General features: G+C 40.9%; 1 protein-coding gene across 1 annotated transcript; it reads right to left on the bottom strand.

Moving 5' to 3' along the window:
• Window positions 1–2,287: 2,287 nt before the first annotated feature.
• On the bottom strand, window positions 2,288–12,116 carry tmtc4 (transmembrane O-mannosyltransferase targeting cadherins 4). The gene is made up of 18 exons (XM_006788155.2): window positions 11,708–12,116; window positions 11,409–11,610; window positions 11,206–11,321; window positions 9,269–9,485; window positions 7,913–8,000; window positions 7,627–7,727; window positions 7,330–7,422; window positions 6,968–7,129; window positions 6,462–6,664; window positions 6,036–6,210; window positions 5,542–5,673; window positions 5,312–5,391; window positions 5,112–5,219; window positions 4,874–5,015; window positions 4,318–4,432; window positions 2,949–3,061; window positions 2,745–2,814; window positions 2,288–2,542 (listed from the first exon to the last, which is right to left on the bottom strand). Exons 2-18 carry the CDS (start codon window positions 11,568–11,570, stop codon window positions 2,394–2,396), a joined length of 2,226 nt encoding a protein of 741 aa, XP_006788218.2. The 5' UTR covers window positions 11,571–11,610; window positions 11,708–12,116; the 3' UTR covers window positions 2,288–2,393.
• Between the last annotated feature and the right edge of the window lie 6,530 nt (window positions 12,117–18,646).

Raw genomic sequence — 18,646 nt, 5'->3', positions numbered from 1 at the left:
GTGTGTGTGCTCCTTTCCGCACATACAGCATAGTTGAACTCCACTCCAATTTAGGGAGTCTCCAAGTCATTTTTTTTTTCAACTTTCAGGGTGACCATCACATTTATTCCCATCGCCGCTTCATTTAATACCTCAGCACATTGTCATGTAGCACTTCTGATAAGCCCTGTGATTCTTTATTTTCTTGGTGGTGAGGGGCGAGGGGGGGGTTGCTTATCAGATGCAAAATAGCACACCCGCTGTTCCAAAACACCCTCACTGGGTTCAAATTAGTGCTCCCCTGCTTCCATTTTTTCCCCTGTCGAATACGCCGCGGCGACAAAAGGGTGACAATAAGTTTTTTCATAACAAGTTTCGTGGCAATCAAAACAAAAACGCCTCGTCGAATTTGGCATTACAGATTTTTGAGCGGTTTTGGCTTTGAACAATCGGACGCGATTGCGCCTAATCCATTGATTATAATGATCAAAAGTCATCAGTGTGATTAATAGAACACAATAAAGAACCCCACCTGGGAGACGATTTCATTATATCATTGTGATGGAGCATCCAAGCAGTTAAAAGGTGTACAGTAAAAAACCCACAGAACAAGGAGAAGACTTCATAAGGCTGTAGTATCCCATCTTTTATTAATGTCACTCCCTAGGACAGCAGGTTTTTGTCAGTCAGAATGGATAATGAAGATGTTGGCGGGGCCGGTGAATCCATCCCTTTAATACTCACATATTTTATGATAATGAAAGGTATTCAAAGAATGATTATGATAAAAGTGGGCTCCCCCACTGGTGTGCCAGCACAGCTGTGCAGCTAGACAGTCAGCTGCAGGCACTGAATGAAAGGATCACACAGAAAGTAAAGAAAGGATCCATAAGTACATAAAGCGAAGAGCTGATGGTTGTGTGGCCAATCGTACATCGGCGGCGCTGCGCGTTACACGGCGTGATGAAAAATAATACGAGGGAAACGCTTTCAGTGCTGAATGTCACTATCCAAATGTTTTTTGATCTTCTTGCGTCTGCATTCGCTCCATAGCATGAAGTCTTTTCGCTGCACTGACCTTTGCCAGTCTTGTTGAAACGCATTTCATCTCAAACGTAACAATGCTTAAGAGTGTGCTGTGTATACACTATAGGTTTTTGCTTTGTTGGGACTTGCAGATGCTTTATACATCCACCACGGACTTAAAGGAAAATAAAAACAGGCGAGTAACAAAGACATTTCTTCACGTGATGACTCATATTTAAGAGTTCATATACACAGAGGATATTGATGGTCGTGTGTGCTGTGCCCCCCACCCCCACAATGTTATCAGTAACATCTTTCAAGCATCAAAGCATCAAGTGGTGTATTGTACTTTATGTGCAAACAAACTTAGCAGCCCCTAAAGCAAAGCCATACCACCCCACCACGGCTTCAAAAGTTTCCTGCAAGCTGTAGGAAGCAGGTGAAAAAATAGAAGTGGGTTGAACTTTGACCCCGGGTGCACACTTGTTGACTGATGTTCCACACTGGGGTTGCCTTTCCCCTCTTCAGCGTTCTTCAAGAGAAGCAGGCCCATGTGCGAGAACGTATGTGCATGCGTGCACGCATACTCCCCCCGGGAGATAATCTCCATCTCCCTTTGAAGGTTCTGTGCTATAGAGCTGTTTTCATACAGCACCGGCCATGGGTTTCCTGTCTCAGCTGACCTCTCATCTTCTCATGGACACTTGAGAAAAACGTCCAAGCTAAAAAAAAAAGAAAAAGAAAAAACAAAAACACCTTTCCCCCATTAACTGCAGTGGTGACAGGAGCAGTAAAGAGGTGAGGAGGGGGTGGTTATAGCTCATAGGGCAATCCCAGTCAGAACTAAAAAAGATGGGCATTAAGAAACACTGACGCTATGACCACATGCAGACTAGCACTCTTGGTCAAAACTATTTTAGCTTTTGAGCGTAGGGACATTTGGAACTCCTGAAAAAGGGCCAAGCCAAATAAATGTTACAGCAGACCCTCTGCACGTGCATGGTGCTCTATCCAGCTGACACAACATGGGGTCAAAGATGAAAAGAGAACGGGGTTCAACATGGATCAGGTCCACATGGCCTTCAAATGGGGCAACAAAACAGCACAGTGTAGCAGACCATGTAGCCAGCACAGTCATCTGTCCTAACCTGGACACATCTGATGAAATCAATGCACATTTTAACACTAGCAAAGAAAACATTGTATTGCTTTACATTTTCCTTTCCCCTCTCACTTTTATATTTTTCATATAAATAACAGAACAGAAGCTTTATTAACAGATCGTGGTCTTTATTTCCAAATGTTTCAAAGCCAGAATTAGTGTGAGCTCAAATAATATCAAGTGAAACAATTTGTTCTTCAGTAGGCAGAAGTCAAAGTGGGTTCCCTCAGGGTATGCTGCGTTTAAGTTGGTCCAGTTTGCGTCGCAGCATGTTGTAGTTGTCTCTGGTCCCAGGAGCCTCAGGGTCCAACTTTAGAGAAAGCTCGTAGTGTTTCTTTGCCAGCTCCAGCTTCCCCCAGCGATGATACAACACAGCTGAGGGGAAAAAAAGAGAAAGAAAGCTGCTTTAAGCTGAGAAGCTGCACTGATTCTAATTATATTCATTCGGTACAGCTAGACTGCACAATAACACTTTTACTAGCAAGCATAAATATATATATATATATTTGTTGCTTCTGAGTGCTTGGAAGCTCTTAGCAACACTGTAAAATATTTGACACAACCAAAATCGCCTTACCTAAATTTCCATGGCAACTAGCAGCATTTGGGTTGATCCGGAGGGCGTGAAGAAAGAAGCCCTCTGACTCCTGAGATAAAACAAAGGGGGAAAAAAAAGAGCGCATTTTTTACTAGTCCCAGTCATATTTCAGAGCAGACACAGAGTACTGTAAGGGATAAAGTCCTTATAATGCCTACTATGCGTACTAATATGTTTACCGACCTCATATTTTTGTAATTTCCCCAGGACATTAGCCAATGAAAACATGATGGTGTGGTCGTTTGGGAGGACTCTCAGAGCCTCTCGGCCGATCAGCTCTGCTTGACCCAAGTTACCTTGCAGACAGAACGAAAAATTACTAAAAATGTCAGAAAATAAAATTCAAATATACACACAGCAAATCTATGCTATGTATTTGTTAGTGTAATCTACACAGCAAGGCAGCTAACATTTATGCGACAAAGCCTATTGAAATTATGGGGATTATGGTAAAAATGCTGCCCAACATGAAAGCGTTTCAGACTGTTGAAAACACAAATTCAGAGATGCGGCTAAAACACAGAGAGTCTGAGCGTGTGCTTTATTTGTCAGCAGTATCTAGAGCAGAGTTTTTCTCTCTCCACACATGGAGGATTGGTTTAGTCTCCTAATTAAGGATGAACACAAGGCCCACTGGGTTATTGATCTCTGTCAAAGATCCGTCTGATGTCTGGCCAGAAATGGAGAGAGACAGACAGACAGAGTAACGGAGGGCAAAACAATGGCAGTCATGTCCTGAGTCATGGCCCATGCCCTTCAGACAGCTCGCCAACACGCGACTACATGCGCAACTGTGCCTAAATTTACACTGATCCGGTCTTTTGTTTGTGTAATGATCAAAACAAAGAAGGAGGGGCCAAGACCAAAGTGAAAACAATATTCCCGATTCCTCATTTTTTCAAAACGACACCTATTGTTCTTCTTTTCTCTTCCTCTCTTTTTTTGTGTGTTTGGAGTGGAGCTGGGGAGATGGGTAGAATTATTTCTGTCAGATTTGGGGAACAAATGCGGTGGGGGAACCTCTGAGGGGGCGCTGTTCTGGCTGTGCTTGCCCACGTTTGATCAGAAACATACTGGGCCCTGATTGGACAGTTCCAGTACCCTCCTGGGAGACTCCGCCCCCACGGGAGCAGCTTCTGACAAAACGGCTCGAGCGTTTGGAAATCAGAGCATTCTCCACACGGCAGGGAAGACTGCCTTCAAAACTCAGAACACAAAGCTTTAATACATAAATTTCAAGCATTGCTGATTCCTGCTCTTCCGGTCTAATCTTGTTGGCCATTTAGATTTACTGCCTTCCCAAAAATAACAACACTTTGTTTCTTGGCTCTGATTCCTGTAACAAAGTGCACCCACAAAAGAGTGTTTTTTCCTTTTTTTTAAGTAAAGTGACTCATTTTCATGTAAATTCACAAAAGACTGAATGTTATCAGTTACTGGTTTTTAACAACAAACACTTACAATAAAACGCATCACATAAAACAATAAAATAGATGTAGTCTAGTGTCTGTTGTATTAAAAGCATGTCTGTGTGTGAGCACTTTTCCGCTACCAGTGTTGTCCAGCAGAATGACCATGTTGTTCCACGCCAGGCTGTGGTCAGGTTTTAGCACAGTTGCATTCCTCCAGGCATTTAGGGCATCCAGGTGTCTGTTCTGGTCGGCATACTGAAATATGAGGTACAGTGTTAGAAAACTCTTTTTGAATTCAATGCAATTAAATTTTTTTTTGATTTAGTTTAAATTGTGGATTGAAGCTGTAGAAGAGAAAAATATAACATGTATCACATAATGCCAACGCTACACATGACCTTGTGTAGTGTGTCATCTGGGACGCCTCACAACGTGTTAGAATTATTTGGGGCTTTTGTCAGGGGCGTCCTCCCTGAGGCTGATCAATATAAACATGGCAAAAGAAGAACACCTAAGTGAATCTGGCGAAGAACAGTCAGCGTACAGAGTTAAAAACGCCACTTTTTAGCTAGTACTGCTTCATGTAGAGGTGTAGTTTGTCTTATCCTTGTTTTGTTTTGGTAATAGCTTAATCTCACACAATGACCATGGTAAACGGGCAAAAACAGATTGCGTGGTTTGAGCCCGGGACCTCACCAAGCGTCCCAGGTTATAGTAGCAGTCTGGATATTTTCTCCGGAAGCGGATGGCGTTCCAGTAACTCTTCTCTGCCTCCTCAAACTTCTGCAGGCTGTTCTGAACTATTCCCAGATTCATCCAAGCTGCAGCAAAGTCAGGCCTGCACGGGTTTAAAAAGAAAACAAAGCCATCAACAGGGAGTCTAAATCTGTTAAAAGAACTCGTTGGTGTAAACTTTGAAGTTAAACAACATTACTGAATGGAAACAGCTTTAGACAACAGCTGCTCTGCTTCCACAAGTTCATTTTTCTCCTTCAGGATATTCCCCAGGTTGTTCATTGCATGGACGTATGTAGGGTGTAGCCTGAAAGCCATAAACAACATGCAACAAACAAGTCAATGACTGTTTCTTTGTCAGAAATGTAATAGGTTGTAACTGCTTGTAAGGACACATACCTGACTGCTTCTCTGTAATATGTAATAGCTGGAGTGGTGTTCCCTCTGTCAGCCAGGTTCTTACCCACATTATAATGCACCTGAGGGAACAATCATTAGCACTTAAAGCACCAGGACGTATCTATGACTAGAATTCATTTTCAAATGTGCACTAAAATAATTTACTGGCACAAACTGAAGCGAGGCGGGAAAGCACAAATCACTGATTTTTTATGTTTTTTTTTTTTTACCTTGGCGTTGAGCGGACAGACAGAAAGGGCGCTGGTGAAGAGGCTTTGTTCTGAACGCCACTGGTGACTGCGGAGAGCACAGCGCACTACATACACACACAACAGTGCAAGCACCACGATGCACAGCAACTTCTGCAAAAAGAGAAGAGGAACCATTTAACAGCCAAGTGCTATAAAGCATTACAATATTAAGCTTCAAGTCAAATGATGTGTGACACTGAATTAATAACCTGCAAAATGTATTTCTGCAGCACATGGACACCACCTGCTGTCATCGTCCCTTTATAGGGAAGTCATTAGACATTTCTCATATCTGTACCTTCCCTGCATCACGCGTTACTGAATTATCAAAGCTGGTTTTGAAAACAGATTTTGAGTTTAAAATCAAGACAGTTTAAACCCACAACTTTGGAAAATAAACCTTTACTAGAAACTGCTTCAGTGTTTGGTGTCCTTTGCTTTATTGTGATCTTTTTGGCATCATTTAGGCGTACCCTGTATTTGGACCAACGGCAGCAGCAGTGTCCTAAAGAGTATGCCAGCAGTAGGCAGTAGCCGGCTGAAGACAGATAGAGAACTCTCTCAGCAATGACAAAGCCCACCCTGAAAAAAATGTTGCTCGCAGGCAGAAAAGGGACCACGAGTAGCACCAGACCCAGGGTCAAAGTCCTAGTGAGGGAAACAGAGCACACACATAGCATCTAAAAACATGTGGACTGAGATTTAAGCTTAAAAATCTGAATACTGGACCCAAAAATTGTCAGTCTGTGCTAAACCAAGCAAAAAGTACGTGTTGTGCTCTGGTGACACTGCGGTGAATTTGCTTTTATAGTCACAATCAACTATACGTCTTTAGAAGTCAACATGTACTTTATTTCATCTTTCATTCCAGCAAATCTGAGATGGCTTTCCTCACTCACCTCCTCCTCTGGCTGTCCTGTGAGCATAAGGCTTGGCTTATCAAGCCTACCAGGATGCACCAGAGCAGCAGCAGCCAGACTATCCTCCAATCAGTGGCTGACTTAATGAGAGGCACACAGCCCATGGACCAATCAAAACACAGCCACCAGGGACACAGCAGCAGCCAGGCATTAAGGGAGTAGTAGTAATTATAGTTCACTATCTGCCAATCAAAACGGAACAGAAAAGAAAGAGAGCAGCAACAAAACCAGCGGAGAAAAAGGGGAAAAAGCATTTAAAATTCTGAAGTAAACACAGTGTTTAAAAACCATGCAAATTACTCAGGACAAACATGATATTAGACAGTGAATTAAACTGAAATGATGAAAAAAATGGAATATATGCTTCACTAAAGTCAATTCATAATTACATAGATCAATCAGAATCATTGAAAGATAAAATTGTCTGTAATTATAATGCATGAATAAATATTGTGAAATAAACTCTACAAACTAATCTTTCTTACCCTGAGGATGATATTTTCTGCAAAAGAAGCCGGGTTGTCTACTTCAGTGAACGCTGGCGGTCCTGTTCCCATGATCCTCCAGCGTGCGTAAAGCATCAGGAGGCCTCCAAGACCCATTAGACCCAGTCGCGTAAGCAATCCCATTCGCACCAACTCACTTACCTGTCACAAGAGTATTAACACTTGTCACTTACAATTAAAAATATAAAGCTTGTTAATTACTTTCAGTCACCGTTTAATCGCTAATGTACTCAATTGCAAACTACTTTATACAGACAGTGTATGAAATGTGACATAAATCATACAAAGGAGTGCATAATTTATGACAGAAAAGCAGGGGAGGGTGTGCAAACCTAACTCACATCAAATGATTTCTTCCTAAGGAGTAGCCTCTGGCTGAGTTCATACACATTAACATTACAGATCAGGAGGACATCAAAGGCAGCATTCACACCCTGAAGGAAAATACATAGAGAAAGAAGGAGAAATGGCATTTAAATGTATATAGGTCAGCAACAAAATGAATTAGCTCATTTCACATATATATATGTAAAAAAATGTGAGACTTCTTCTCCTTGTGTAAGCAAGAATTACAGTGGGATGGCGAGACAGGATGAAAACATCAGATCTAAAAATGACCTTACAGAAGGACTTCATACCAAGACAGTGATGCCTTGTTCTTTACAGAGCATTGCTGCAGCACACAGCAAGAGGCTGACCACAACCCACTGGAGAGAAAACCTGTCATCTCTGTCACTCCCTGAGAACACAAAGCCAAGACCACGCTGGTCAGAGACAGGAAAGGATTGAAATGTAGGTGTTCAGACAGATGCATCGAATGCTGGCAGATCGATAACGTTCTGATGCCAGTGACATATGGAAAGCGCTTTGTGCAGTATAGAATTACTGTGTACCTAAAGAGTAATACTCGTGTCAGGTACCTACCTTTGTTAAAAGCCTTGCAGTAGGTGAGGAAAGACAGCTGGAAGAAGAGGGCGCATAAAAGGTCTGCTCGGCCCACTATGCCAGCGACCTTGATGAGAAACAGAAGAAAAAAAAGGGAGAGTGTATTACCAGTGTAGCACGGTTGTGTGTGTGTTTCTATACGGTGTGTGTGTGTGTAAAGTATGGCTGGCATCCTGTGGTTGTCTGCTTTGATACATACAGCAAGCCCAAGCAGACAGTCTGCCTGCCTCCCACCCCCCAAGTCTTACCCAGTCCTTGCCCTGCATGATTAAAGGGAAATGGACAGGGAATTGCTTCTTTCCAGCCATGCTTTACAACAGAAAAACACATATGAGGGCAGGTCAATAAGCATCCCAACATGGCTAATAGTCAGGTCGTACTATTGCACACACCTTGGCCCACGCTCCCAGCTGGGGCATTTGTTCTTGGCACGGAAGCACTGGAGGCTCTGGATTGGCTTGTCTTGACGCTGTGTTGAGTCCATGTTTTTAGGAAAGGTTTATTTGTAGCCCAAAATCAAAACTACCTCATTGAGGTGCACAGGTCCCTAACAGTAACAGCCCAACCAAGTTCAAATAAAAACCTGGAGCTGACTTAACAGCTCATACGCCAGCATGCAGAAAGAAAGAAAAGAATGTAAATATATAAAAAGAAATACTTAAACACACCATGGCCAAACACTACTAGCTAAATGTCATCTGTTAGAAGTTAGCTGTAGAAATAAATGTGAAATACTGGTGAAAGAGCAGTAAAAAGTAATTCAGGATAGGAACAGAATCAAGGATTCACTAGTGTATCATCTCCTAACCACACAGCCTAAAAAAGTCCTACCTTAAACCATCACATGTTTCTGTATTATACCTCCTTGCAGCTGTTTCTTAGATTTATAGCGTAAAGATATTTATGAATGGTATTTTACTCTCTTGTAAAATCTCAAGTCTTTGTTTTTCTAATCACTGTTTTATATATAAACCTTTTTATTTCACTAAATAAGGTGCTCATCATGGCTGTGTACCACTTTAATTATGTTTATTTAGACTCTAGTTTTTTTTCATTACCTTGCTGTTGTAACACATGAATTCCGGTTGTGAAATCAATAAAGTACCTATCTATAATTGTTTTTCTTTAAGCTTTACTGTCTGCGTTTTAATGCAAAACTGTATTTTCAGTTTTGAGACTACGCCTGCTCCTCAAATAAGTCCAAACTACACAATAATCATACATATGAATCTTTACACACTCATGTGTATGATGATTTTAATGCATACTGAACTATTTGATTGTCTCTTTACTTATAATATTATGCATATAAATAAACACTTCAACTCTACTTACACTTTCTGTGTGAACTGGGTGTGCGGCAAAGAAGATGGCAGCAAGCAAAGAGGTCTTCGGAGCGTGGTTCAGTATCCTGCCCTTCTCATCGTAGGCCAGTCCACCAATAAGTACTGCAAACACGTCAATCATAAGGGCGGATATGACAGCATGGAGGATGATGTTCAGCACATGGAAGCCAACGGGGTGAAGGCCTCCCGCTATGAGGTAGTTCAGCCTGCAACAGCGAGACAAGAGAAAAACTAGAGCAGAATGTACAGCAGGTGTAGGAAAGTATATGTGTGAGGATGGTGACGCTATTATAAAGCATAATGTGACACGATGAAGCCAATGGGACATGGTGAGGGTCATCAATAACCACCATCAACTGCACAGTTATATGCAGAGAATAGAGGAAAGGCACCTTCCCACTGTAGAAACACAACAGAACTCCTAAATGGCACAAACATTTACAGCAATGGCCCCTAATCATCCTTTCCGTTTCCACTGCAGGTTAACTAGCCTCACAAGGTGATGTAATCAATTTGCAACAGCTTCAAACTGCAAGTGATGAATACATTAAAATCAGACTGATATAGCAGTGGTGATGCCGTCTCTGGTGTTTCCCTGTGGTGAATTTTAAGCAGCTGTTGGTAACGTTTGACTGGAGAAGACTGTTACTCGAGTCTGTCGTTATCCACCAGACTCCAGTGGTTGTGTTTGCTGTCGAGTTCTTCCCTGCAGTTTTTAGGGGATCAAGTACCTTTCCTCCACCCTGAAAACATCTTTGAAAGAGAAACTATAGAGAGATTTCCTGCTGTCAGAACATGCACACAGGTGCTGATTGACCTAAAATATTGTGCAAGTTCCTGCAGGAAGAAGTAACCTAAAGAAACAGTATGATGTTATGCTGTTTCAGTCAAGTCCTTACTGTGGTTAAACAGGCAGGAACCATGTAGAGGTTTTGGCAATTAACAGAGAAGTAAGTATTTGAAGAAGGATGCTCTAATGTGTGTGGCTGAAATTACAAGCACATATTTTTTAAATTCTGACTGAACTCCTTTGGATTGAAGGTTTCAGGTCAACTGTGCACATGCGATGTGGTCTAATGATTAGACTGATAGAGCAGATTATTGAATCAATACAACATGCAAAAATGATGAATGTGCTATGCTTTTATCTTTCTCAACAGCTGTGTTAACATTTAGTCTATTCAAATCCTTTAATATACACTCACTGGCCACTTTATTAGTTACTGTTTAGCTGCTGATTAATGCAAACTTCTAATAAAACAAATCACACTGCAGAAACTAGGTGCAATACCACACACCAGGTGCCACTCCAGTCAGCTCCACCCGTCTTGTGATGGCTGCTTCCAGCAAACCGGTTTCTTCAACATGACAGTGAGGTAACTGTACTCAAAAGGCCTCCACAGTCATCAGATCACTTGGTCCAAGGTGGGAAGGGAAATTCACATCATGGATAAGCAGCTGACAAATCTGCAGCAACTGTGTGATGCAACCATGTCAATATGGACCAGAATCTCTGAGGAATTTTACCAGCAACTTGTTGAATCTGTGCCATGAAGAACATAGGCAGTTCTAAAGGAAAAAGGGGATCCAGAATAGTGCTAACAACGTAGTAAAATTAAAGTGGCCAGTGAGTGCACATAGGTATTTCAAGTGCAGTAGTGCCTGTTATTGTGTAGTGCTTTTTTAATCCTTTTAGAAGTCCAAAAAGTTGTATTAAAAAGACAAGTGCACATCTGCACACATTTACAATGTACAAAGGGAGCATGTACAGATGTTTTGAGACACACTTCTGCAACCAAAACATAAATCAGTCCACACTGTTTATTCTAACTGAGTTGTAGATTAAACTGATTTGAATCTGATTACTAGTTTAGCTGTGAATGTATAAAGTGTGTATAAACTCAGACACTAAGTAGGACTCCTTACCTGAATGTAAGGACAGTGAGAGGTCGGTAGGATTTGTGACTAGAGTTGCTACTCAGGTTGGTTCCCCAGAAGTCATTGCTCCAGATGTTGTTCAGAGGTGTTGCTGGGCGCAAATCCTGCAACCACAAAAACAAAATGAGTGACGGTTATTGCCAGTGTAAGTGTGTAACTGGAGTCAAGCTGCTGATGAATGAAAAACTCACCTTGTTGTTAACAATTGCTTCAGAATCATCAAATACAAAGTCTCCATCATAACTGTTAATGAAGCACAGGAGTGCAACCAGGGCAACGGTGACCTTGGCCTGAACAGGAGCAAGCTTTGGCAGGGGTATGTGGTGGTCCCAGTATACTTCAGTCAATGCCATAGTGCACTGCTGGGTCTTTGGTCATTCAGTTTCATTATCCCTGAGGAGACGAGATGAGTGCAGGAAGTCAATTCAAATCGCAGGTTGTAAAAACTGATAACTGCGTAATCAACACAGTGCAAAAGCTGCATACACACCTTGTCGTCTCAGTTTATTGTCTGAGAGGTCACGGTGTCTTGTGTTACCTCCATGTTACCTTGTCTGCCAGATAGCTAACGGGTAGCACACGTTGACTCACTCAGAGACAGGAGAATCCCACCTGCATGCAAATGCGGCGATATACAGGTGCGATGATGACGCGGTCACTGGGGCATCACAGTATAACGTGGAAGGTTTCTTCGTGTGTCGCCAGCTAGCATGTCTGAGACGTGCTAAAAGGTCTCTGCTGCTCCTAAACAAATGACAGGCGCGCAGTTGCAGTGGCACTCGGACAGTATTTTGACTATTATACTAATCAGCAAAGCCCTTGAATCGCACAGAACAGTCCTGCCGAGGTACGGACAGAGTACTCGAGGCTGTAAACAAATGTGCACGCTAGAGTAAACGACTTCCTCTTTAGCGTCAGAGTCACGTGTTCAGTGTCAGCCAATACTTGTTGCTAGATGAATGATACACGAGTGTGCAGGGTTGAGCAGAGGAGAGCGCTTTGATGGTGTAGCAGTACAAGGCTCTAAAGCCATAAAAACATTTCTTAAAATGTTCCAATAATATCAACAGGTGGACAACAGTGAATATAGGCCAAAGTTTGTTATCAAAATGCTCTGTCCTCCTGGAATAACTTCCATTTTATTTTGAAGCTTTACGCTGATGGCTTTGGGTAACTTTGGAGATTATTTTTAAGAGGATGCTCTATTTTATATTACCAACAGTTTATAAGTATGTAAATTATCCTTAAAGAAAGGACAGAAAAAAGTCCTATTCAATTCAAATCAATTCAGTTAATTCAATCACTGCAACAACTGCCTCTTAGCACTTCATATTGTAAGGTAAAGAACCTATAATAATAGAGAGAAACCCCCAAAAATCAGATGACCTCTTTTTAAGTAAACACCTGGTGTAGTTCCAGTAGAACCAGGCAGCGAGGGGTAGCCATCTGCCAGGATCAGTTGGAGTTGACCTTTCTGATTACACTATTGGCTTCTCTTTAGCTGATTACAGAGGTCATAATAGCCTTCCAGTTTTGTGCAAATCCATCCATCCACCTTCTTCCGCTCATCTAGTTCAGGATCCTGGTTGTAGCCTCTTTGAGCTGTCATAGTGCTAAAGACAAAGGGTACACACTGTACTGGTCACCAATTTATCAAAGGGCTCTGTCGAGTTATACTAGAACATTTCAGTCCTTGCGTATCGTCTTTCTTGGCTTTGAATTTGTTTTTTATGGCTTTACTGTATTAGTACCAGCCCCTTTGCTTTCATCCTTCTGTGGTGAAAATGGAGTTACAGTTGTGTTTGTGACTCTAAAGGAAGAGCACTTTACAGCTCAAGATCTCCTGAGGAGAGGTCCACAGTTGTACTTTTCTCCATTAATAGCATTCATTAGAACCGTTGTGAAAAGTTACTGATTATCAATTCAAATTTTTGGGTCTGTTTACATATGTTTGGATCCTGCGATACACTCAGGCACTTAAATGTTGATGCACTACATATGTTGATTTCACTACGTAAGCTGTAACTTCTGTAAAAATGTTGATTCAACATAGAATATAAAATTTTCATTTAGCAATCTATCTTGCCATGAGCCACAGAAAACTTCTTTTACTGTCCTACAGTTCAGACTGATTGTATTTTGGCCACAGGACTGGATCATTGTTTCTAATGCGAACACTGCCTTGAAGAGAACAGACTGGCTCCACACAGCGAAGCATCTCACATTAATTGGATTATGATAAAAATATCCATGATCAGCTCTTCCTATCGAGCTCAGGTGTCATGCGGCGATGACACGAATCCTTTTCCTGGTTCACACAAAGTGGGCTTTAGCTGGGATTCGCCTTTAAAAAGGAAGCACTGTCCTGGTAATTGGAGAGACCTGGTTTAATTTAAGCTTTATGCAAGACATTACCAATCACACATGTTATATTAGGAAAAGCATGTGAATAATCTAATTTTTGATGCTGGCTTCTTGTCGCAGTGTCATGTCTGAGAACAGAACAGCTCCGTTTTAAATGGTATTAGCAATTCATGTTCTTTTCTTCTGTGACAAGTCAATTTTTTATTTTTTTTGCTGTGAAAAGGTGTGTTAAATTTGTCTTTTTCTTCAACTATGATTATTTTTTGTTGCTTTCTTTTTTTTTAATGTATCTGTGTTCCTCCTTTGACATTCTTACTCAGTTTAGCAACTCCCGCTGGTTCAGCCTTTGACACAATGTAATAATCCAGTCATTGATTGTCAATCCTTGTTTTTGCAGAGCAGCTGAAACATCAGATCAGAGACCAGTGCAAAACAGTCTTGCCAGCATTTCAGTTATGCGTGTTAAAAAAACATTCAAAAAAATTACAATCTGCCATGTTTCTGTAATTTAGTAACTCGTTTATCACCTTAAACTGTGGTTTTGTTAAAGCGCTCGACTGCAAACCCATCCAGAGGTTTGTTACAGTATGACTGAAAAGGAAGGCAATTTGTTTTTTGGGTGATTTGGTCATGCAAATTATAAAGTGGCTTCAATAACAGGAAGAAGGGGTAATCATTCCTGCATGTGATGTGTTTTTCAATAAAAGTTTTGATTTAATTTTGAGATAAGTTTTGTAAGGTGTAACAGAATATATTCAAGTATTTTTTTTATTTGCATTTAAAAGAATAGCATCATATGCACATATCCCCTTATAATAGTGAAATTATTTTGTTGTGTGACATTATACCGTAGGTCATTGAAGGAAAGGCAAAGAAATCGTGATGCATTTAAATAGTGTCACTGTGATCTGTTGGTTGGTTGATTTTAATGTTTTTGGGTATAGAGAATGTATCCTCCCCCCCCCTTGAATTAGCAAGTTCACATTGACCTCAGACATTATATATGGGTAACAATCTATTATATGTTCTATTATACACAATATAAAACACAGTATATTATATTTAAGTTTCACCTAGTGACAATTTTAAGAAATGTAGGAAAAGCACGAGTGTGCGGTCTTTTATTCACCTTTTATTTGGTTTTGTTTATTTTATAGGATAATAGGTATGCGTGTTGCAAACACTGGTTCGTCTGTGTTTTCGTGTGAAGATAAGTGTATGTAAGAATCAGAGGTGCTGCGTTTGTGGAGAGGGCTTTTGGTGAGCTTTGGGATTTTGTGCTCCATTTCACCTGTCATTGCTTAGGGAAGGCAAGCGATCTCCCTAATGGCTAGAGTCAGGGGCCCTGGGAGATGAGAGGGGAGAAAGATTGTCATGGGCACATTCTTAGACCTTTAAACATGGGTCTCAAGGATAGTTCGAAAATCAGACACTTATTCAGCAAGAAAGTGTGCATAATTAAGGCTACGCTTCAGAACATAGCCCTTGGTACCGTCACAGGCAGTTTTATGGGTTGTACAAGTTGGATTAAACCTCAAGGTTTGAAGGTTACATTAAAACTGAAGGTGCAAATCACTGCTTTACATAACATGACCTTATCTATCTATCTTGCCTATGTTCTTCGTCAACTAAAACATTTAAAATCACTTTAAAGTACTAGCATGATTCTTTATTTACTCCCTTTTAACATCTATTTTTAATGCTATAAACTTCAAAATGATTGTTTTACCATCTCATCAGGAACTTGGATACTTTGGCAGAAGCATTTAATACCCTCCAAATCCTCTAATTACCTCTACATGCAAAATGCATGAAGTATGGATTTCATCTCCTGGCTCTTCACCCATGTCAATCTGTTGGAATTCATGTTATTAGCATCGCTTTCAGAAACGGCAATGGTGGGGCGGAGGAGATAATGAGGGGGATGTCCTAGTACCACCAATGGATGATCTAGTGGCCCAAATGCAAGAAGACAGGGCTGCCAGTGGAGTCCCTGTCAGGGAGCGTCTAGTGTTTTTGTGATCCCGCAGAAGGGGACAGACATTGATTGTGTGCAGTCTGACACAGAATCACAGCAGAGAGGAAAGGTCAGGGTCAAATGGCGTGAAAGTAAATAAATTGACTAAGCAGCACGCAATGTCCTTAGATGAACAATGTAGCCTGCATGTGTTTTTCATCATTAACTATTAATGTTAGTTGGCGCTGTTTTCTTCTCTCTGATCACAGTGGGTGACATACAGTGATAGTCTCCAAAGTCTTGTTTATTAAGGAGATGTTTACTAATGACAGACACGGTTTAGATATGTAAGAAAAGCATGCATTATTATGGTAAAAATAGATGCAATAGATGCAATGTATTTTTCTTGATGTAGAAAAATACATCTTGAGCCAGTATGTGTTTTTCCCCTGTAGACCTCAAACATCAAATATTTATTGGCTTCAGACAATAATAATTAATCGTAATACATAGTTTTACTTTTGCTTATTTATTTGCTGTAACTCACCAAAGAATACAATGTTTTCTGTTGGTAGTAAGTACCCTAAAGTGTGTGAAAGTATGCTCAAGTTTAAGCTATAAAAATCTGTTTTTATTTAGAATAATTTTTAGGTTGTGTAGTTCAGGCTCCCCTCACAGTAGGAATCTAAGGTTCTTGCTTGGTGCTTGCTTTTCCTTTAATTTGCCATCTGTCTGTAAATGAAAAACATGTCACACTGTAAAACGTGTGGCACAAAAGCAAAATTCCACGTGGGGCGTGGACTGTATATCAGTCAACTCAACAGCCGAGGTAACAAAGTCCAGGCACTTAAGTAGAACTTTCAGTTATCTGTATGCAACACGTACCAGATACCTGGTCAGACATGTTCTAGGTCTGAGTAACAGTCTGATCCGACTGAATCAGATCATTTAAAATATAATTTATCACACAAAATGAAATGGAAACAGCTCCGGCTACAGTATTAGCATAAAAGTTACGAGACAAAACAGACCAGTGCACCACTTGCATAAAGGACAAAACACACAGTCAAAGGCCAGGGCCAGCTGTGCCAGAGGTCAGCTACACTCTCTAGTCCCACCACACTGTACGGGGTAGGCTGGCAATCCTCCCCAGTCTCAGCAAGCCAACTCTTCCTCCATCCTGTAGCACAAACAGTTGACTCCCATTATTCATGGGCGTTAGGGACCACAATGTGGTCTTCATTGTAAAACTCACAGGAGAACAAAAAGAACATCTACTTTAAAATATTTCTTAATATAAACCATCTTAAATCTTATAACATGCGCAGAGAAACTGTGACAACAGTGTTTGCAGTGGGGCATATCAGTGGACTAGAGCAGCGGTAGCCAACCCCCGGGCCTCGGACCGGTACCGGTCCGTGAGTCGTTTGGTACCGGGCCGCGAGAGTTGAGGCTCAGGTGTGAAATGTATAGTTTTCAGGGTTTTTATGGGTTTTCAGCGTTATTTTGTTATCGTTTTTATCTTTTACTCGGTTTTCCTTGGTCTTTTCACGTGTGTTATGAATAAATTTTCTTTTTTTCAGTACCGGTACTAGTTTTATTTTGTTGTATTTATCCGCGACACCTTAAAGGCCGGTCCATGAAAATATTGTCGGGCATAAACCAGTCCATGGCACAAAAAAGATTGGAGACCGCTGGACTAGAGTGTAAGAGCAATCAAATACAATTAACCAAACCCAAACACGGTCATTGGCTCAGAGCAATTGTGAAACAAACCCAAGGAGGACCGGGTTTTTTGCACTCTGGGGAGCCTATGGATGTGCGGGCCTGGGTCTCCTCTGCGGCCGCTTCATGCTCTGGGGGGGAGGACTATGGCTCCCCACACCTTCTAGCAGATCGTTACATAAAGAAACCTTTTGAACTTAAGCGTGCTCACGCACACAGGTGTACACCTGAGTGCTCACGTACAGAAACTATATCTTCCTTGGCTGCTACCTTAAAGCATATTGTGCACTGTAGGTCCTGCGTGCTGCTCAATAACATTCAATATTTTGTATTTAATGTTACTTACACGTATCTAGGTTGTTCTCTCTATATTGTGTTGTTCTCTTGTTGTTTGTTTTCTCTTTTCTTCTTTTAACAGGTGATCCAACGGATTTTTTGTCCCCCCCTTCCCCTCTGTCTGTCCAATTTGTAATAACTTAAAATAAAAGAAAATAAATAAACAATGATAATATAGATTAATCAAGTGGAACAATATGACATTTCTCCACTTAAAAAAAAAAAAGTCATGGGCTCTTTCCTGGCCTTCAGACAACAATCTGGATTGCTAAAGTACCAAACAAGACAGGCCAAAAAAAAGAAAAAAGAAACACTCTGAGTCTCAAATGGAGATGATTTAGTGTGCAGGCAGTACCAGTTGACATGTTACATATACTTTGCTCCCTACAACTTAACACAATTATCTCAACTTTCTACTCATTACATTTTCAAAACAAGCTTCTTGTTTTAGGTTTACGACATTTGAGAGGAGTTATTATTTTCTATCACTGTGCAGTCAAACTGATTTGAGCCTAATAACACACACAAGACAATCTTACTGATGTATCCTTTACTGGTGCTTATCACACAGAAAGAGATAAAAGAGCAAAAAAAAAATACAAAATTTATGCATCATTTATAGCAAAATACTCGAGTGTTAAAGGTTTTTTTTGGTGCAGATGTCCATAAGTCGTGGCTACAGTACTTAACCTAGCGCAGCAGAAGAGAAGCAAGGACAAAGAGACTTTATTTGTCAGGTAATTTCAAATGCCATGACATGTCATGAGGTTCAGTTAATTTGGCAGAGACACTTTTTACTTTCACAGAGTAAATTTCACAGCTTGTACTTTTTCACTTTTACTTGAGTAGAAATGAAAAGTTGAATCAGTACTTCAGATACTTGTGTATTTTTTTTACACAAGTATCTGAACTTCTACTTAAGTGATGAATGAGTGTACTTTTGTCACCCCTGCTTAAAAACCACTACACACCCACTCTCCACTTAACCTGCAAAACACATCTACCCAGTATGGCCGTCCATTTAAAGGTTCGGTGTATGACACTTTG

Source organism: Neolamprologus brichardi, chromosome 16 (assembly GCF_056152115.1).
Source record: "Neolamprologus brichardi isolate AB-2024 chromosome 16, ASM5615211v1, whole genome shotgun sequence".
Classification (NCBI taxonomy): domain Eukaryota; kingdom Metazoa; phylum Chordata; class Actinopteri; order Cichliformes; family Cichlidae; genus Neolamprologus; species Neolamprologus brichardi.
The sequence above is the reverse complement of the archived record's forward strand: the minus strand, read 5'-3'. Positions and strand labels throughout refer to the sequence as shown.